The sequence below is a fragment of the Jaculus jaculus genome, chromosome 4 (assembly GCF_020740685.1).
Source record: "Jaculus jaculus isolate mJacJac1 chromosome 4, mJacJac1.mat.Y.cur, whole genome shotgun sequence".
NCBI classification, from domain to species: Eukaryota; Metazoa; Chordata; class Mammalia; order Rodentia; family Dipodidae; genus Jaculus; species Jaculus jaculus.
In genome coordinates this window covers 22,251,118-22,273,205 of record NC_059105.1, presented here as the reverse complement: position 1 = coordinate 22,273,205, position 22,088 = coordinate 22,251,118, and the positions used below count along the sequence as shown (strand labels likewise).

The following is a 22,088-nucleotide window of genomic DNA, read 5'->3' as shown; positions in this document are numbered from 1 at the left end:
CTCGACCTTTCTATTCCCAGTCTCACCTGCACAGCCTGGTGGGGGCTGACAATGGTATGTGGTCCCTCCCTGCCTTTTGCAGGGGAAGACATTCCTGACTAGTGCTGATGAGCCCATTAGCCACTGGCCTTGACCTTACTGGAAACAAATTGACCCTGCTGGCTAACCTGCAGGATCTCCAGGCTCCTGTGTACCATGGGCAAGGTCACACCCAGCCCCAGGCTTATAGGCTATTTGTTTCTCAATGATGTTTTGTAAAATATGTCACTATGCCTGCTTTAAAAGCCCTATTAACTTGGCATATGGATTTATTTACTCTGATGGTAAAAGTCACATGTGAAGATTTTATCAGCCCAAACCCACTGCAATACACATTCAACCTTTATTTTCAATTTTTCTCTTATTTTGTAGGAAAAGATAAAATGTGTGAGAAAAGTCTGGTGAACAAGGCTCATCCAAGACCTATGGGGCAAGGGAAGCACAGAATGCCTCTACTAGAGACCTGTTAATTTTAAATAAAAAGCCATTTTTATGGTCATTCTATACACGAGAATTTCTGGCATTCAGGGAAGTACTTTGGGAAGCTGAGTTTGGTCAAGATCTTTGAAGGAGTAAGTCAAATAGATGCTGGACTGGCGTAACTTATGTAGACCCAGAGTTAATTCTGTGAGGCAGCACTGGATCCCCAGGGCAACCCACGCAGCCAGGAACATTTGCTGCTACATCAAACCCCAGGAGGGGTCCCAGGAACACCTTGTACAGAGCGGAAGAGCAGTGTAAGTGTAAAGAAACTCCACCCTGGAGCCATCAGGAGACAAGTGCTTCTTAAAGTAAAGATGGGGTCTATCACGAAGCTTCTGGAAAAAAAAGAATCCAGGTCCCAAACTGACCACGGCAGGACGCAGAAGTGCCTGAGCTAACGGTTCTTGGTCTTGCTCCTGGCCTGGATACCTGGGAAAGGCCCAGGCCTGAGCGTCTGACCTCACTGTCACCCTTTTGGCGACCACGCTGTACTCTGCCTAAGTACCGCTCGTCTTCACTCTTAGGTATGCCTGGAACTCTCCCTTCAAGAACAGGTGGGCACTCGCTGCTGGCAGGCCCAGGCCCAGCATGAGCACCAGAGCTGGCCGGCTTCCTCCAGGACCATCGGAGGCACTTTCACCACCTGCAGATGTTTTCACGCAGGTGTGCTAGCTGCCCGGCAGGTGTAGAAAAGCAGCCTTCCTTCTCTGCCTGCAAAGAGTTCCCAAACTGGGCTTCATCTGCATGAATGCTGCTTACCACTGGGGCTTGCTGACTTCCGTCCTCTGCTGATAAAGAACCGGGCCTGCCCATGGTCCCTTGGACACTTCCCTGAAAGGCTTAGTTATTTCTCCAGTGAAACCGTTTGTGTTAACTTTCGCAGCAACCATGGTGGCCAAGCTCAGCAGGAGTTCAGCTCTATTGGAAGGACTGTGCTTCCTTCCTTTCGTTCGTTCCAGGTTTTATTGGTTTTACTATCTCCGTGTGAGGGGAAGACAAGGAAGGGGGGGACAGACTCACTCAAACCCCTGTTGTCGGGAAGAAGCCGCGATCTGGCTCCGCAGCTCCCGCTTGTAGTTAAATGTCTAAGCCGACAGTGATTGCCGTAGGCCGCACCGGGGAGGGGAGGTTTCAAAGTCCTCTACATTCTCTGGAATCATTGTCCTTATTGTCTAGACAAGCTTAACAATGTAATTTTCCTCCGAATGGTCCTTGACAGTGGCACCTGATACCAGGCAGGGACCTGGAGGTCACTTCCCGCACTTGGGAACTGCATCTTTGTCTCCGGATGTGTTCTCTTGCCAACTCCAAACCACAGCTCTGTGCAGGAGGCATCAGGCCAGAGTGGGGAAGCTGAGACACACAGAGGTATGCTGGCAGTCCCCAAGGCCAGAGTTAGAAAGTGGTCCTAGAGAAAACTAACCAGGACTATCTGGTTCAAGAGCCCAGGGTCAAAACCATGCCCACCTGCCTCTTAAAAATTGCAAGTTTCATGGCATATTGTCTATATGTATAACAAGCTAAAAAAAAAAAAAAAACTTCAGAGAAAGCTTCATATAAAAGCTAGTGTCTGAAATGATGGGGAGAGAAGGAACCTGATCACTTACGAGACTCGGAAAGCCTTAGACAATGGGCTCTGCCCATGGAAGGCTGCTGGAGTCTCTATCTGGAGGTAGCTGTGAGTTCTTCTAGAAAGACATTCTAGCACATTCCTCGCTTTTCAGCACTCCCCTCAGGAAGAAGTGAGTCCTGCTGGCTGGGCAGGCACAGGACTGCACATCTCTAAGGTGGCCAAGAGTGGCTGTCTGTGGAGCACCTGTGGTCCTTGTGTTGGCACCTCAGAGAGGTACCTGCACCTCTTGCTCCCACAAAATGACCCGCACTGTATAGAACGGCCAACCCTCCCCCACAGCGCAGTGCTCCTGGGATCCACAACCCCTGGGGTCTCCGAGCCTTGGCCTCTTACTAGAATACAGGAGATGTGATCTCTTCCAAGCTGTGACGGTGCCACTGTAGGATGGACCCTTTAACCAAGGGAAGTTCTGCTTCCTACAAACCCCCTAGAGCACCCGGGGATGCTCCCAGATTTTGTCTCTCCTCAGCCTGCAGCCCTTGCACACCACCTGCAAACTGTAACAAGATCCGTGGCTCCCTTCCCTTCCACTAGCTCCAACACTGACACGCAGGCGTGGACCAGCATGAGGAGAAGGCAAGCCACTGGGTACCATCAGCAGCTCATTCGTGTACATCTGGCATCTCAGAAAGGTGACCAAGAGGCTGGAGGGACCCATCAACAGGCGATGTCCACTCACACTGGCTCAGACAGACAGGGAGCCCTGAGTCACTCTGTGGAGGTAGACATAAAGCACTGATCATGCCTGAGACTCAGAGCCAAATTGTGGCAGCGCCTACTGGAAGCCAGGGTCCCAGAAACCTGGGTCCACCAGTGCCATGCTGAGATGATCCAAGCCAGGGCAAGGACTTCACTGATCTGTCTCTGGGAAGAGTTAGAATCTACAGAAATGGGGTTTTTGTAGACAGCGGGACTAAAAGGTCCACTTGAGACTTTTAGCTACTTCTGAGTCTGGCTGGTCCTTAAGTGTAAGGTTCACCTAGAGTGTAAGGTGAGCTGCTGTGAAAATATTCTGTTGACTATGAGAGAGTGCAGTGGAGCTGGGTGGGGTGGTACATGCCTTTAATCCCAGCACTCAGGAGGCTGAGGTAGGAAAGACTGCGGCGAGTTTCAGGTCAGTCTAGGATAGAATGAGAGCTTGCTTCACAAACCACAATCAGTGCAGTGGGAGCCTTTTGCTCCCCAACACAGCTTTCCCTTGCTGCTTCTCCTCTCTCCACATATGGAGTACTTAGCGAGCCCCTGTGCTCACTCAGCTCAGGGCTGCTGAGTCCTCCTGTTCGGTAGCCAAGGCAGGGTAGTCTTGTCTACTGTGCTATGACGCTCTGGGGGAGTGTCCCCACACAGCCCCGCAAGACTCCCCAGTCTCTCAGCTCCTGTGTCTCGGTTCTTTCTCAGAAAAACTGACTGGAGAGCTGAGCATGCAGGGAGAGCTTCAGTCACCCACTGTGGTGGTTTGATTCAGGTGTCCCCCACAAACTTAGATATTCTGAATGCTTAGGTTCCCAGCTGATGGAAATTTGGGAATTAACGCCTTCTGGAGGCGGTGTATTGTTGGGGGTGGGCTTACAGGTGTTATAGCCAGTGTCCCCTTGCCAGTGTTTGGCACACTCTCCTGTCCCTGTTGTCCACTTGTTGGCTAGGGGGTGATGTCCACCCTCTGCTCATGCCATTGTTTCCTCGTCATCATGGAGCTTCCCCCTTGAGCCTGTAAGCCAAAATAAACCATTTTTTTCCCCACAAGCTGCTCTTGGTGGGGTGATTTCTGCCAGCAATGCAGACCTGACCATGACTCCCACCATTTAGGCTGCCCTGCCTTGGGTAGGGAGGTAGTTGGAGAATCACATCAACCAACAGACCCTCCACCTACTCAGGACTTCAAGCTGAAAGTTGCATTACTTTTGAAGGAAAGGGATTAAAAATTAGAAAAGAGGCCGGGTGTGTTGATGCACACCTCTAATCTCAGCACTGGGGAGGTAGAGGTAGGAGGATTTCCATGAATTCGAGGCCACCCTGAGACTACATAGTGAAGTGCAGGTCGGCCTGGGCTAGAGAGAAACCCTACTTCATAACAAAAATAAGACAGTGGAAAAGGTTTAACACTCAGTGGCCTACGGATGTACAAATGCCCTCCTTGCTTTCAGGGATCATAAGCCCTTAAGAATGGAGATGAGGAAGCATAGCAGGCCCTTGCTTTCCCGTCCCATCCCCACTCCTCCCCGCCGGCTGGCCCGTGTGCACTCTCTTCACGTGCCCTGTGAGCCCCTCTATGAATCTAGGAGTGGGCCCTAAAGCATAGAGAGCCAGGCACATATTCTGAAAAAAACAAACAACAACAACAAAAACCCCACAAATATCATGACCCCAGTCTCCTGTGTGTAACACCATACCTACCTGGCAGGGTGTTGTGAGATAATGTGGCCCAGGGCCAGAAAAGAGAGGCCATCAAAGGGAAGGGTTTCATCGAGATCATGAGGCTCCAAGTGCATCCCTATCTGTCTCATAAACCTGTATCTCCAGGAAGGTCCCAGAACTTTTAAGCCATACACTGGCTCTTACTAGGTGTCATTTCCCTAGTTATATTAATGCAATGAAAGTTGTGGCTATTTGTAGAGAACTCAACTCTGGTGACAACCTCATTTGTTTTGTGTTTTGTTTGTTTGTTTGGAGGGGAGTGGGGGATACTGCTGAAAGAATTACTCAAATGTAGTACTTTTAAAAAATACTGCCAGGCTGGAAAGATGGCTTAGAGGTTAAGGCACTTGCCTGTGAAGCCTACGGACACAGGTTTGATTCTCCAGGTCTCACGTAAGGCAGGTGCACATGGTGGCACGTGAGTCTGGAGTTTGTTTCTAGTGGCTAGAGACCCTGGTGCGCCCATTCTCTCTCTCTCTCTTTCCCTCCCTCTAATAAAAATAAATAAATCTTTAAAAAAATACTGCCTTTTGGGCTCAGTGGTTAAGACATTTGCCTACAGAGCCTGATGACCCAGGTTCAATTCTCCAGTACCCATGTAAAGCCAGATGCACAGGGAGGTGCATACATCTGGAGTTTGTTTGCAGTGGCTGGATACCCTGGCGTAACCATCCTCTCTATTTCTCTTCTCTCTCTGCTTGCAAATAAATAAATATTAAAAAAAAAAAAAAACAGACTGCCTTTTGAGATAGGTGCATTTCAGGTTTCCCTCTGGGCTCCATGTTAAAATACAAGTGAGAGTGTTCAGGACAAAGGGTCACTTTATAGACAGTGACTATGAAGTCCCATCATATATCCAAAGGCTGGAATCAGAAAGACATTTTGATAATTTATACATGACAAGAATTCCATAACACAGTTAAAAGCCATATGAAATGAGCTAGTATATATATGTACAGATATTAATGAATTATGGTCACACTGCTTAGTTGAAGAATTCACAAATGTAACTGAACACCGAGCATGAACTATGACTGAGAAAAATGGGAAAAAGTGGTGGCGTGGTCAGTGGTTACTCCACTATCCCCAGGCTTGCCCACAGTAGTTATGCTGAGGGGCCCTGTGTCCTCCTGTCACCCTTTCCTTCCTGTGTGTCCTCCCTCCAGAGCACTGGCAGACCCTTATGTCAAAGCGGAATGCTACCTGAGCACTCAAGGCTGGGAAGTGAGCCCTCCTGTGAGTCCGTACACCTGATGTTGTGGAGTCTTGGGCTAGCCTACCAGTAAACCAGTTGTCAGGTGGGAAATGTTTGCCCAAAAAACCAAGGAGCCAACTATGTGCCTCCTCATGGTTCCTCAATTTTGTGCTCACTCATACTTAAAATCAAAGCTCTTTGATTTTTTTTAAAGGTTAGAAATCAATAAACTTGCCGTGCACGTCCACACACATACAAAAGACAGACATATTTGGTAAGGACACAGGGCAGAAAACAATATGCTCCTGAAACCATTTTTTAAAAAAATCACAAAGAAACACATTAATACCATATAAGATGCATTGAAAAATCATAGCTAATGTGAGTGCTTTCTGTCTCCTTCTGTGTTTCTTGTGTGCTTTGAAAGAAGATACCAACAGGACAAGCTCCATTGGCACCTGAGCAGACAATTTCCCTTTGGGGAATGAAAACAAAATTATGATTAAAAAATGGCTCTTTAACAAGCCCTCGTCAAGAGTTGTTTTGTTTTTCACGTTCATTTCTTTTCTGGCTGAGAGCGGGGCTTTCAGTGGCGAGACAGGAGTAATTGTGAAGGGAAGAGAAAGGAGATGGGAATATAAATCAGGAAAGGTTAATGACCGGGATGTGAAGAAGGGACTTGTTTACAGAAATAGCGTGCAATTTAAAATTTACAAGAGATTTAATGCCACCGCTTGGCAATCGCTAAAATCAACAGCCCAGAAAACAGTGACATTAAGAAAAATATTACAGTTATAATCATCCCCAAATAAGTCAATTAGTGTTAGGGCATGAGCTTGCCATTACTTGACCCATTTGGCTTGCACTTAAGTGAAAAAAAATTCCCCTATTACACCAAGCTCACTGGATTGTGACCTGTTTTGCATTGAGCTGTGCTCTCCACCAACCTCCCTTCCGTGCACTCGGGCGGATGGGGGTGGTTTTCTCTTGCCTGGCATCAAAATAATTCTGACCCTTGACATTTGTAATAATAAAAAAAAAGGCAATTTATAATTGCGTTGTTCAAATGAAGGTGGGGGAAAATTCAATGTGCTATTATACAGAAGCAGTGACGGCTGTCTTTGGTGAAAAAAGCAACTCAAGTCAATTTGTGAACTTTGGCACCAGACGACCTTTAGAAACACAACAATATACGGAATTTACAAGCGATAGCAGCCCCATGCAAATGGCCCGGGCCTGCCTGCCCCTGGATTAGACCTGCGGAGAGCATTATGGAGAATGCGTCCACAAAACAAATTAAGACTGTTACTTAAATGTCACGGCACACTATTGTATTTGGCTACAGATCATTACACCTGATGCTAACACTTTTAAAAACTGTAATAACGTGGGAAATATTACATTGAGTGCCCACATGTATAAAGGAAAAGAAAAAAGAGGAGAAAATAGGTTTCTGAAGTAATTTAAACATCACTACTCTACGACGGGAGGGAAAAGGTCAAAATTTAAGTAAGCTGAAAGGAACATGAGTGGTAAAATAAAACACGCAAACAAAAAGATGAAAAGACCACAGAAATGACTGTGCAAACACAGCGAGGAGCATGCGGCTGTGGGCGATCGCATTGCCATGTGGGCATGGGCGGCGGGCGGGCGGGCGGCGGATGAGGGCGGGAGGCAGAGGCGTTACCTTCGGTGTTGGCGCTGCTGCCGCCGTGAATGTTTCGCAGGCTACCAACACGGTTTAGTTTCCACGCTTTGCGTTTGGCTGCATCCCGAGAGCAGAGAGGGCGGGGTGGGGGGAGAGGACAAAAAGGAAAAGAAAACAAATGAAAAGGGGAGAAAAGAAATGTCAGAGTAGCACGTCAAGTTGCCTCCGAGCTGTCACTCGGCATGAAGCGGGGCTGGGCACCCTGTGGGCCGCCCTAGCTGGTCCTCCACTTCCCCGTGACCCACACAGAAGGACTTGGGAAGGACAGAGAGACATCAGCATCATTGTTTCTGCATAAAGCCAAGAAATGCCCAGGCGAAGACATGCATGCCCAGCCCGGTAAGCCCGTAGCTGCTCAAAGCAAGGCGAACGCGGCCTTCCCCGTAGCAGATGGGGCCTCCTCGGAAGGACCATGCTTGGGAGGTCAGAAGCTCTTTGATTTGGCCAAGTTCCAGGAACATGTGGAAATAAAGGACCCTGATTAGCAGTTTATGTCTCTTAAAACTAAGGGTATTTTGTTTCGGGTCAAGAGCCTCCTGCCCTCACTGTGTGCTGGGTGGTACCCCATAGCAATCACGTCAGAGGACCACTTCCCATAGCACAGGTCTGGAGCCTACAGAAGGCACTAACGGAATTCCAAGAACCTCCACCCAGCATGTGTCCCCAAGGTCTCAGCAGGAGGATGGGCACCGGGTGCCCTCCAGCAGCATGCCAGCACTGGGAGTGAAATGCACACGGTGCCCTAGGCCTCTCCTCCCGAGGGGTGCCCTGCCCTATTGGCATGAGATGGGATAGTTTACTCCAAGGACTCACTCTCTACTCGCTCAGCCCCACTGTAACCACCGAGGGATAAGGAAGAGACTCGCCTGGTTCCCTCAGCTCTCAGGGGTGGTTTGCAGATTGCCTGAGAGGACACAGAAAGGCTTCATGGCAGAAGTTAAAACCACATGCCAAAGTCCTGCAGGCAGACACTGGGGATGGTCAGCAGAGGTGGCAGTCACCCCTCTGAAGAAGGGCACCCTGGAGGTCCACACTGAGAAAGGGAAGCCCTTGGAGGTTTCCATTAGACTGTAGCACTGGGTGGCAGGCTAGCCTGACCCCTGGCCTCAGAAGACCCATGGTAGCCAATGGTTAGCTCCAGAGCCAAGCATTCCTGACTCAGGACTGGTGAGCTGTTCTGGCCTGCTGTAACATCAGGGTCGATGCTCAGCTTCAAGCAGCGTGGCCGGGGCCCAGCCCAGGCGGTGCAAACACCACTCTGGAGGGAGGGTGATCCAAGCAGAAGCCCAAGAATTTTCGGGCAGTGAGCCTGTGGTTCAAGTGAATCTCACTGCATTTGTTTATGAAGACAATGTAAAACACATGGAGGAACTCCACTCTTAAGGCAGCAAATGCTGTTTTGAAATACAGCTTTGTGTGTTCAGGGTACAATCAACCATTAGTTGGTGATTTCAAGTGATTTTAAACACTTAGGGATTATGTGGTAGTGTGAACATCAAAAAATAATTCAACAAGAATGAATCTCTAACCAAAAGGCATCTATAGTTGGTGACTAGAACCCTTTTCCTAATGCATAGGGGTGCACATTTCACTTTTCATGGGCAGAGAAGTTCAGCTCATCCCCAGTTTTTCAAGGTCTCCTAAGTATGTGTCTCAGGGAATAGCATGCCTGGGAAAAGGCTCTCCAGGTATATACCACTACCACTGTCATATATCAGCAATGAAGGAAACAGTTCATTGTGTTCAACTGGTTCCCTGTTTGGGTGTCTGCCTTGTGTTCATGTTTGCATACGTGCACACATGTGTACACACACATGCACGTGTGTATATGGTAGCCAGAGACTGACACTGAGAGATTTCTTCAATTGCTCTTCGCCTTAGATTTTTTTTAAAATTTTTTGTTTATTTTTATTTATTTCTTTGAAAGCGACAGAGGGAAGGAGAGAAAGAGAGAGAGAGAATGGGCACGCCAGGGCTTCTAGCCACTGCAAACGAACTCCAGATGCATGCGCCCCCTTGTGCATCTGGCTAACGTGGGTCCTGGGGATTCGAGCCTCGAACTGGGGTCCTTAGGCATCACAGGCAAGCGCTTAACTGCTAAGCCATCTCTCCAGCCCCGCCTTGGTTTTTGAGACAAGGACTCTCATTGAACATGGAGCTCACTGAATCAGCTGGAGGAGTTGGCCAGCAACTCCTAAGGATCCTCCCCAGCTGAAACTTTAGACCAGAGCACCATGCTGGCTTCTGTGTGGGTGCTGGGGTGTAAACTCGGGTCATGCTTACACAGGAGTGCATTACTGACTCTCCGTCCTCGCTTCAGAGAGGGCCAAGGGCTTGTGACAGTGCACTCATACTACGTGGCGCGGGCTTCATTTTTCAGCAGTGGAAGCTCCGGAACCTTGGCCCATATTTCACAAGTTCCAGAACGAAGTGTCTACTAAGAAGCTTGAGGAACAGCTCACCTCTTTCTGAAACATTTACATATAAATAGGCACAATTCAGGCTGGGCACCCCTGTGAAAGAGAGCTTGGAGCACAGAAAACCTCTCTTGGCTGCTTTAGGCCCCACATTTTTCACACTCAGCTTTCTCATTATGGTAGGGCCGTATAAGCAGGAAGTGAACTTGCAGCCTGGTTTTCTATTAACCTATTGATGAAATAATCAATTTCAATGTATAAAGTGCCATGCCTTTTTCTTCCTCATGAACAAATGGCTGTTTTCTGGCTGATACCAAGGTCCTGATATGTGCATTTGTCTTGGGGGCATTGATTGCTCTAAGTCGCCTTGTTTCAAAGCTTCTCAACGAGAAATACAATCATATTGTCATGGATAACAACTCAGGGGAAACAGAGGCCCTGAGTCTAATATCTAATCTTCAGTCCTTCAGCCAGATGCTGTGGGCCAGTGGCGATCACCTGCAGCATCCCCCGGCCTTGGCAATACATATCACTTCTGAGGTCATCATGGGGAGGAACTCACAAGCCTTTACTGTCTGGGTAATCTTTACACATTATTTTGAGAGGATCTTACCATTCAGCCTAGACTAAACTTGAATTTCTCCCTTAGCCTGCCAAATGCTGGTATCATAGGTCTGTACCACTATACCCTGCTGGACTAATTTTTAATGAAAATCTTAGGTTTTTAGAAACATTTCAGGAATGTAATTTCTTTCTTTTTATTTAAATTTGTTTTTTTTTTTTTTTTTTTTTGAGGCAAGCCCAACAGACTGGGCATTTTTTTTTTAATGCAAGAGAGGGGGGGGGGAATGAGAATTGGTGCACCAGGGCCTCCAGCCACTGAAATTGAACTCCAGATGCATGTGCCCCCTTGTGTGAATGTGTAGCATTGTTCGCTTGTGTCACTGTGAGTCTAGCTTATGTGGGACCTGGAGAGTCACAGGCAAGCACCTTAAGTTCTAAGCCATCTCTCCAGCCCTCTTTCATTATTTTATTCTTAATTTCTTTTCCTTCTTCTTGTTCTTTTTTAGAGAAGGAGGTGGTGGGGTTGAACCTTGCTTGAAAGGTTTTAATTATTTATTTGAGAGCAACAGACAGAGAAAGAGGCAGAGACAGAGAGCGAGAGAGACAGAGACAGAGACAGAGAAAGAATGGGTGTGCCAGGGCTTCTAGCCACTGCAAACGAACTCCAGATGCATGTACCACCTTGTAAATCTACCCAATGTGGGTCCTAGGGAATTGAGCCTCGAACTGGGGTCCTTAGGCTTCACAGGCAAGTGCTTAACCACAAACCCATCTCTCCAGCCCCTTAAAAGGTTTTTTTTTTTTTAAAAATATTTATTACAGAGGTAGAGAGAAAGAGAATGAGAATGAGCATGCCAGAGCCCCTAGCCACTGCAAACAAATTCCAGACACATGCACCAATATGCATCTGACTTATGTGGGTTCTGGGGAGTTGAACCTGGGTCCTTAGGCTTCACAGGAAAGTGCCTTAACCCCCAAGCCATTTCTCCAGCCTTTCTTTCTTTCTTTCTTCTTCTTCTTCTTTTTTTTTTTTTAACAAAAACTAACATTCAGATTCTATTACTGTAATTTCTCACAAATCTAGTCTTTCAAGCATGCACATTTAACCAGTGAGCCACCTCTCCAGCCCCAGCCCCAAGCCTATTCTTTCTATATCAGAATTTCATGTTACTGGACAACGAGACAGCAAGGTATGGACCTTCAGTTACTTGTTTCATCTTCCAGCTGTGCTTACAGTAAATAGCTCTTACAATGCTCCTTCCCTAAATGGGGTTTCATCTGCCTTCAAGCAGCTATCCAATGGGTACAATCTCTCAGCACGGTCTCCTATGTCTAAATACACAAGGGCAAATCTCCATGCCTGTAGCACCCCAGAACACTTCAGACTTGGCACAAAGCAGCTGTCTGTGTGAGTATACACAAAGCTTGCAATCTGCTCACTTCAGCTCACACATGGAATAGGGCTTTCTGACATCTAGTCCATCATGCTTAATTTCCAAGTGAAGACCACTTCACAAGGTCACAATCCCACCTAACATGGTACAATTATTCCACATACACTGGATGGGCACCATTCTTTCCCCTCAAATAGATGGGAACATCCCTTAAAGAATGTTTAGCCTTTTAGCATATCATGGCTTAAATATGATGGTATGGATCTAACTACACTTAAGAACTGATACTGCCTCACTTGGTGTTATATTAATGATAAAGGAATACAGATAAGAAAGTTCAAGCACCTGTTTAATGTATGTGTACACAAGCAGGCACTCAACAGAATAGGACAGAAACTCTTGTGGCAATTATAATCCTTGTTTCTATAACTGGCCACGTGGTCTCAGTCGGCACATGTAACTGGCTTCTCCGACTACCCATATTTTCTACACCCTCAGCAAGCATCCGGCAGGTCACTGAGCTCAGTAAAAGGCAGCTGTTTAGTGGGTCAATACTGTCCCCTCCATGACACCAAAACGCATGCTGTGAACTCAGTCACATACCCGACTGCTATGAGAGTATCACAGCAAGATGCCCACCCAGCAAGTGAGTACAGCAGAGGCTGAAAACTTAAAGACTAAGATGCATTACCTGCTGCCCACGAAGTGTCCCCTAACAATTAGAGACTCAAAACCCTGAAAAACCTCTGGTTTGAAGTGCAGGGACTCAGTCTGCTATACTGTTAATTTTCCTTAAGTGGAAAACTGCTTGTGAATGCTGAAGGTGTTGGTAAACTGGACAGATCAGGAAATCCTTGAATGACAGACACGCTATGTGTTACTTTCTGATCCCACGATGCCAGGACGGACGAGGGTGCTGGCACCCACGTATGACTGTGTAGTTGTTTATCTACGGTGCTGGTCACCAGATTGGCAGAAGGGTCAGAGGCCACCCCACACATTTGGACCTACCCTGCTGCTCATCCTGAGCCAGGCAGCTAGTGAAGACAGGCAGGCACCCACTCCACCACAGAGCACGTGTAAAGTGTATGATGGTTGTAAGTGACGAACTCGGGGTCTGCGTGACCAGATGAGGTACGGCATAATACACTCAGCTCATAATCACTAACAGACAGCCTCGGTCTTTTCAAAGACCCAGGGGTAAAGGAAAAGTGTGCAAATTATGACTCTCTCCTGTTAAGAGTAGCTGGAATCACTTAAGAGTTAACAGCTCTCAATGATTACTCTTCTTATTTTTGGAAACTATGCCTTTTCATATGAGTTTATGTGCTCTCAAGGGACTAAGAATTTCACTTAAAAGGAAAACTTCTGTTAACCTGTTTCTATAAACAATTTTTATTTTTACAAAGCATGGGAAATCCAGAAAACCAATCAGAGGGCAGATTTCCAAGCCAAGACTTTGTGATTAGCTCTTTAGAAATGGAATAAAAATATTCCTTAGTCTGTTGTCAGGTTTAAACCAACAGGGTTTTATAATAAATTCTTCCTCCACCATTGCACCGGGAAACTACAGACTTTACTAATGTCACCTCTGCTCTCCTTCTGACAGAGCACTTTGTCGATCAGATAAATACTCTTCAGATATCTGATTAAATAATGACACAGGTGACAAGGTGGCATGTCCAGAGCTTGCTAGCCACGATGAACGTGCAAGTGCCTTGCATTATGTTCCAGGCATGCACAGACCAGGGCTGTGAAAGAAGGGCTGCTGCAGCCCTCAGAATCAATTACGGGATGAATGGAATCTTTTAACCGTGTGGAGGAAGGGCCTGGGTCTGAGAGGCATGCCACTCATCTCTAGCAGTCTTGTCTTAGAGGAAATGAATAACCCCTTGTTCATACAGGGCGTGTAAACTTGTGCCTCCAAGAAAAGTCAAAGCATCACCTTGTCAGATGATGCGGTTCCTCGTGCTCTGGGACTTGCACCTCTTGCCAAGGGTGCCCTCGGCGGAAACGGGACAGAGGGAGATGAGTGCAGAGGGGCAGCCTTGCTCCTGGAGTGCTGCGGGCTGACGGTGGGACGACTTGTACATGCAGGTCACTCCCCGGGAGACCCTCTGCCGGTGTGAGGAAGCTAGCAAAATCTAGCAAATGCCACTGGTTTTGTGTCACTTCCAGTGTAGTGAACCCAGTACCTGTGGTCTTTTGTCTGTGGCAGCTGTGTTGTGAGATTAGAGATGGAGGATTTCTTTTGTACCAGCCTCGTGCACATTCATTTGCTCAACAAAACTGTGTAAATGTTCTGTTCTCTTCTAAAAAGGTAGTGATTTCTTTTTCATAAGATGCAACCCAGAGGATTCTCAGGTATGTGAACTCACTGGTTCAGCAGAGAAGGGGCTTGACACAACGGTCACCTCCCAGAGGCTGCCTCACAGTGAAGTCCCGTTAAAAGACCCCTCAGAAGGGACTCTGAAAGGATTAAACAAAACCGGGGGCCAAGCAAACATCGGGGACACATGTGTAGCAAGCAAAATACCTTAACTGCCTTCAGCTTCCAGTGAAGCTGGCCGCCTTCCTAACTAGAAGCCACAGAAAAACCACAGATGACACAATACCCCACTAAGTAAAACTCACAGAACAAGTAATTAAACCTTAATTGTAAAATCTTAATTTAATTTCTAATAACTCAGAATGGCTGTCTTTACCACAAACATGATGTCTGTAGCACGGGCTTTTCTAGACGGCTTTAGGTGTGGAAACCTACAGGGTTCTACACAGTGGCTAGTGTAGGCATGCATGGAAAATGTCATTAATCTTGGAAGTCAGGGAGGATAAAAACCCTGGGCTGTTTCAGAAAACCACAAATTCAGAGCTGGGTGTGGTAGTGCATGCCTTTAATCCCAGCACTCAGGAGGCAGATGCTAGAGGATTGCTGAGAGTTCAAGGCCAACCTGAGACTACAGAGTGAATTCCAGGTCAGCCTGGGCTAGAGAGAGACCTACCTCAAAAACAACAACCACCACCAAAAAAAAAAAAAAAAAAAAAGAAAAGGAAAGGAAAAAGAAAACCTACAAGTTCCAGCAAGGTGTGTGTGGCTTTCTTTTCTGCCCAGAGATGTCCTAAGCTGCAGACTGAGGGCTCCAGGGCACCCAGAACCCACCAGACAGCACTTCAGTACAACCACAAGGAAGGCAGCCTGACCAGGGATTGCTATAGGAGACATGAACCAATGACGCCTCCACAACGCACTTATCACGCAGACTTTCCTTTTCGGGCCCCTTCTCAGAGATGAAGAACACAATGGGACGGATGGGAAGGTATCTCTTCCATGTTTTCCCGCAGTCCCTGTGCATTTTAGGGGATGGATTAACTAGGAATTGAAAGTGGGGTTCTAGGCTTCCTTGGGTTCAATCTCATCTGGGAATATGGTAAGAGTGGAAGGGTAGAAATTGGCCGGTTGGTTCTCAACTCTGTGAGGAACACTCTTGCCTTCCTAGTTCAAGCTCTTCAGAATAGTGTTCTATGTCCTACCCAGCACTTAACTGTGAGGACATGCACAGAGACAGACAGAGAACGGAACTATCACTTACAAAGATGAGGGTCACATCCATTTACCCAAACTGAATGACGTTTTGCAAAGCCACCTCGTATGAGGTTGATGACCACTCGGGTGGTCAAAGGTGCCCTGCTTCTTGTTCTCCCTGCAAAACCTGGCTCAGTGCTCTGCGAAGCAGACTGCAGGCAAGGAGAAGGCTAGTAATGCCGCCCCGCGTGCTGGGCCCTTCAGCCTTTGAGAGGTAGAGAAGAGCGGTAATGGGAAACATTCGTCAGCTGCTTCTCCCTCCCCTTCCTCTTCTTCTTTCTTTTTTCCTTCTCAATCTCCACCAACAAAATATGTTGCAGGCTTAAAAAAGAAAGAAAAAGAAAAAAAAAAAGAAAAACAACCATGGAATATTTTTCAACAATTCCAGGAAAAATTGTTTTTTTTTTTTTTAAAAATAAAACTCCCAATTGTGTTATCATATTTCAAAGGCAATGACCGGTTAAAGCAACTAATCAAAGGCATAATTATTTAATGACTGCGGCTTGCGCTCCTGCACAGGGCCATAATTGAGGGGCTGTGATCACTGGACCACCAGCCTCAATGACAGCGAACAGCTGCCTTCTTGAAGCATTTGATCTGCCAGGTCTGTGGTATCATTCTGACGGAGGCATGAGGTAAAGCCATGTGCTCCTGGGCTCTGCAGGCGTGCTCCCTCACATGTGCTCCTGGGCTCTGCAGGTGTGCTCCCTCACATGTGGCATGCAAACCCAAGGACACTGGCGATCACATCCGCCAGAGCACGTTTGCCCTTTCCACGTGAGGACTTCTCCAGAAATTCCCGAGAGGGATCCTTGAGTCGTGGCTTCTGAAGTCATGGAAACCACAAGGCCCACAGTGTGTGAGGAGATAATCCAAGTCTACACTTGGCTCCGGTTGCTAGTATCGACATCTGCTCCTCTACACACCAGTGCACTTCCCACGTACCTGTTTGGACCATGACTGCACAGTGTTCACTGCGCTCTCCTTCGTTACGTGGGTGTTGAAGCAAGGGCATCGCTACCCGAGCAGGGCCTGGGCAAGGAGCTGCGGAGCTCAAGGTGATAAAAATGTCTTGTCTCTGGTAGAAGTTAAGTACACTAGTTTTCTCCAGGTTTGAGCAAGAATACCCTGGAAGATGCGTCGATAATATTGCAGGAGCAAGTTAACTTTTTACAAGCTTAATGGCTAATCTATCCTTTCCATGTTTCTTATAGCTTTTACACACTCTCTCTCTCTCTCACACACACTGAAAGTGGAGCTCTGAGACAGTTGCATACTACTTTCTTTCTTACAAAAGGTGCTGGATTCAGATAGTTGTTGTTAAAGGCGTCCCTTTGTCGTGGACATGCAACATCTTTCCTACTGAATGCTGGTAAAGAGACCATCATCTCCTCCACACACACACACCTGGTCACACACTGAAGTAGTCACAGAAGGGTGCATGCAACGTGATGGTCACACACGTATGTCTTTGCTCTGCCCACTGAGAGGGCTAAGAAGCCAAGGTATCTGGTGGCAACAAGCAAAGGTAGATGTTGATTTCTAATGCCATTTCCAGGTAAAAAGAACCACAACTCTTTTTTTTTTTTTTGGATTTTCAAGGCAAGGTCTTGCTCTGGCCCTGGATGACCCGGAATTCACTCTGTAGTTTCAGGGTGGCCTCAAACTCACAGTGATCCTCCTATCTCAGCCTCCCGAGTGCTGGTCCTCCTATCTCAGCCTCCCGAGTGCTGGGATTAAAGGCGTGCAACACCACGCCCAGCTAAAGAACCACAACTCTTTAGAGCAGTGGCGGTTCTCAGACAGAAACATGAAAGACACAAGACAGGGCTGGAGCATCTCGCAGCGTCGCAAGGAAAGACTATAAAAACAGAAAGCCTGCACTGTTGAGGCGCATGCTTCAGGGGCTCAGACAGGCTGGCAGAGCTTAGGAGCATGCAGCTTGGAATGCTTCAAGTAACAGTGCAGGATCACAACCTAGGACAGAAAGAAACCCTTTGCTTCCATGTACAAAATAAATAATTCAACATATTAACGTATGGGGGAGTGGCATTCTCTTTAGAACAGGAGACTTTCAAATAACTTACAGAGATAGTCCGTTTTGGGGAGGAACTCTCTAAGTGTGGACTGGACAGGGTGACTTCGTTCTGAAGAGCCCAGGAGCCAAGGCCGATTTTGGTATCAGCCATCAAAAGTCACGTGTAATGTTAACCTGGGGATATCTTTCTAAATTTCAAAGTCCCAGATTAGTCCTGGAAAAAAAAAATCAAACACATTCCAGGAGAGGAGTCATTACAATATACCTGGCCCGCAACCTTTCACGGGGGTGGCCACCCAAACAAGCCAGTCTGAGAAAGTGCTCCATGGGAGGGCAGGGAGGGGACCTGAGGAAGCAGACAAGAGGGACAGCTGCGTGGAAGTCCATCCAGGAACACAACAGGGGCATTTGGTGAACAATAAAGAAAGCCCAATAATGGGGCTGGAGAGACGGCTTAGCTGTTAAGGTGCTTGTCTGTGAAGCCTAAGGACCCAGGATTGATTCCCCAGGACCCATGTAAGCCAGATGCATAAGGTGACACATGACTCTGGAGTTTGTTTGCAGTGGCTGGAGGCCCTGCTGTGCCCATTTTCTCTCTCTCCTCAAATAAATACATACATAAATAAAATATTAAAAAAAGAAAGCCCAATAAAATGTAGACTTCATTCATAATTTGTCAATACTGACATTAGTTATAACAAGTATGTTGTGCTAATGAGGGCTTCACCTCAGAGGGAGTGCTGAGTGCGTGCACACACGCACACGCAGGCACACACGCACACGCAGGCAGGTCCATGAGGGACTTGTCTGGACTATTTCTTCAAGCATTCTTGAAAGTCTGAGACTTCTAAAAGTAAAGTCTACTAAAAATTCCATAATAAGCATGCTGGACAGGAACATGGTATGTTTTCTCCTTCCCCATTTACTGGAACTGTTTCCAGAGAATAAAATACTGGGAGAAGTGCTGCCAAGAGCTACGGAACCTGTAGAGTTCCCAGTATCTACACTGCATCTTTTATACTCACAAGATTTTGCAAATTAAAGATAATTTGAAGTCTTACTGTGGTAAACACTTCACCATTAGGATGCCACAGACACAATGAGCAGGACTATGTGACGTACGGCCATGGGTGCCGTGACGAGAGCAGGACTATGTGACATACAGCCATGGGTGCCGGGACGAGAGCAGGACTATGCGATGCCATGGCCGTGGGCATGACCACACTAGGGCTACACGACTTATAATGGTGAAGGTACACTTCCAAATGTGCTTCTTAACTAGACCCTTTGATGGCAGTAAGCCACCACCACTAGGCTGTGACTTCCTGTGCACCATCCCCAAGCTCGTGGTGTGACTGTTCTAACACACACACATGTCCTCATGTGTGCTGTCACCATGAACTCTTTGAAAGCATTTTACACGGAGCACAGGCCAGCAAACTGCCAAGAAAAAGTAATGGGCCCTCATATATCTGTCAACATGGTGGGGTCTACAGCTGTGCCAGCTGCTAGGTAGGAGAAGACCTGGCTCTCAGTGCAAAGTGAGGTGAGGAGAGAAGGGCTGCCACAAGTGAAGGGCTGTTGGCTCAGAGCTCTGAGCCCCGGAGCCCTCGCTTGCCCAGGGAGACTCCACCCCAGGAGGACGACATGGTCTGCGCCTGGGCATATGCTGGCACCCCTCCAGATTGAGAGCGGTTGAGCCCACACAAGGAACGAAGAGACGCAACAGGGCACGTGACAGACACAAGTGAGGGAAGTGTGCGCTGACGGAACCTCTTGAATCAGCTTCTGCATGTTTTCTGTGGACACTGCACTCTCCATTCTTTTGGGGAGCAAAGTGGGGCCGAGGAGTAGGCAGACCAGGCATCTCGTGCCTGTGTCTTGAATCTCTCTGTGCTGGGTCACACTGCAGATCTCTCTCTGAGGAAGTTAACTTTAAAACGTGCACATAATTTGAGGTTGTACTGAATTCCAGGCAAGCAATGATGTAAGGGAAACTTGAAGGTGTATGGATGAGATTTCTCTAGGTTTTGGGAAGGTTGGATCGTTTTATGAATTATCACTTCTCATTAGTGTCTTGTGTTCACTGAGGAGGGACAGGAAGCTACAGGGAGCTCCACCCTCAATGGCCGACGACCTCCAGTGACAGCAACGTCCACGAGGTTCTTTTGTGAAGAGCTCTGGCAAGGGCAGCCGAGGGTCTTGTGTGAGAAGGGTGGCAGGACCTGCTAACACGTTCTCCACATCTCTTCTGACATCAAGACTAGCGTGGGGGAACACGTGGGCATGCCTGCACTGTCTTCCCGTCTCTCTCCCCGTTCATGGCTGGCGCTGGAGAAGCCGACGACTCCTGGCAGGCAGCTGAGAGAAACGTCTCACTCCTGCCCACTGGTCTCTGCTCATACACCCCAAGCCTGGCGGTTTCTCCTGGCGTCCTCACCCCACAATTCTGGGACCAACTAGCTAGCCAAGCGTGCCCTACATGTGAGGCTGGCTTTGCATCAGTGGGAAAGTCGGGTGCTTGTGGGGGGCTTGCGGGGTTGGACAGCAGAGCCGTCAGTGACATGGAGATCAGAGCGGGGACTGGGGAGATGGCCCAGTGAGGCTGCTCGCTGTCGGTGCCGCAGGGCGTGCGACCGTCACGAGTTCCATTCCTGACTCCCCAGCACCCAAGGAGAAAGCTGTGTGCTTTCACACATGTCCACAGCCCCAGCCGTTCCTGGGGCTTGTTGACTGAAAAGGGCAGTTCTGGAATCCATGGGACTCTCTGTCTCAAGGAAAGCAGGTGGCTGTGAAAAGATGGCACCCAATGCACACCTCTGGCCCCTGCCTCTGCTCACATGGCATACGCCACACGCATCACATCATACAACACACATACTACACATACACTCTGCAGCAAAAACATCCAAAACCAAATCAATGGAAACAAATAGTAGAACATTTGGTGCCCAACTAGAGGGCATTGTCCACTGTTGGAGAGCATCCACTCCAGGAAGTACCTTTTTATTTTTTTTTAAATTTATTTATTTATTTATTTATTTATTTGAGAGCGGCAGACACAGAGAGAAAGACAGATAGAGGAGAGAGAGAGAATGGGTGCGCCAGAGCCTCCAGCCTCTGCAAACGAACTCCAGACGTGTGCGCCCCCTTTTGCATCTGGCTAACGTGGGACCTGGGGAACCGAGCCTCAAACCGGGGTCCTTAGGCTTCACAGGCAAGCGCTTAACCGCTAAGCCATCTCTCCAGCCCCAGGAAGTACCTTTTAAGATGCCGATGGTGGGGGCTGGAGAGGCAGATGGCTCAGCAGTTAAGGCAAGTGCTTGCAATGCCTGATAGCCTGGGTTCAACTCCCTGGTACCCAAGTAAAGCCAGATGCATAAAGTCGTGCATATGTCTGGAGTTTATCCACAGTGGCTAGAGGCCCTGGCATGCTCTGTGTCTCTCTCTTCTTGAAAATAAATTAAACATTAAAACAGAAACGTACAGTGTTAGCATGTCCCTCATTCTTGTGTGTGTGACTCAACGCCTACAGGAATGCAGTGACGGCGACAGTTGTAGTGTCTCTAAGGGAATGTGGTTTACTGTTACTCCTGCCTTCCTCCAAGCCGAAGATGGCCTCTCCCTCTCTCCCTGCCAGCCCTGCACCGTGCCCACACCGCCCTCTGCAGTGCACGTGGTGTACGGCCATCAAGACACATCAGCCGACAGTCCCCCCAAAACTCTTCCCAGTGACTTTCATGGTTCTGGAGCAACAAACAAGACTTAACATGGTGAACTGGTGTCCTATGTTGGCCAATTGTGCCACACACTGGGAGCACAAAAAGACACAAGTTTATTCTCTCATGGTTCAGGGGTCAGTTCATGGCTCAGGCAAAGCACTACCAGCGCTGTGTCCCCTCTGAGGGCTCAGGGGCCAGGGTAGTCTTTGCCTGTCTCTCTCTTCCCACAACCCTTGGCCTTGCCTGCCTCGGAGCTGCACCCTGCCCATCTTGGCTCTCTCTTCCTCATCTCTCTCCCCAGCATGACTAAGCACCTCTGTAACTTACCTCTTTCCAAAGAAGCCACATTCGCAGGCGTGGATGGGGTCTGGACCTGCACCTTGGAGGCCTCACTGGCTGAACAGCACTGCACGGTCACCCTGTGCCCACCTCACTCAGGGCCCCTTCAGCTCGGGACCTTTCTTGCCAGCCGTTCTTTACAAGTGGGGCTCCTTCTTGCCACTTGTGGCTCAGATGAGATTAATCCTTAGAGATCCCCCATTTCTAGCAATAACCTCCTACCATGGGCACATGGGCATACCCCATCACTCCGTCGGTTGGGTTTCCGTAAGGCATGCTCCAAAATACCCCTCATTGTCTTCTTCATGGTCTGTGTTCCCCCCATGGGGACAGGGAGGTTGGACTCGGTCTGGCTCCCTATGGGTTCTGCCCGCACTAGAACTGAAGGACCCTCTGGGCAAAGGCTGGGAGGACACATGGCAGACAGCGGCTCAGCACGGGGCCAGGAACACAGTGAGCAACACTGGGACTAATTCCTCCGAATCACTCCCTCCTCCAAAAGAAGCCACTTTTTATTTATCACGACTTATCTTTACTATTTGTGTGTTTGGAAAGATG

The 22,088-nt window shown here is 48.0% G+C and overlaps 1 protein-coding gene across 9 annotated transcripts in view; it reads right to left on the bottom strand.

Annotated features, from left to right (window-relative positions):
- The window catches only part of Agap1 (ArfGAP with GTPase domain, ankyrin repeat and PH domain 1), a 526,342-nt gene that overhangs the window by 83,523 nt on the left and 420,731 nt on the right, over positions 1–22,088 (bottom strand). For 5 of the 9 annotated variants that reach the window (XM_045148441.1, XM_045148445.1, XM_045148444.1 and 2 more), the window contains one exon: positions 7,453–7,530. The exons of the other annotated variants lie outside the window; for them this stretch is intronic. In XM_045148441.1, coding sequence (XP_045004376.1) covers positions 7,453–7,530 — 78 coding nt within the window. The remainder of the gene's footprint in view (positions 1–7,452; positions 7,531–22,088) is intronic. 9 annotated transcript variants of the gene reach the window in all.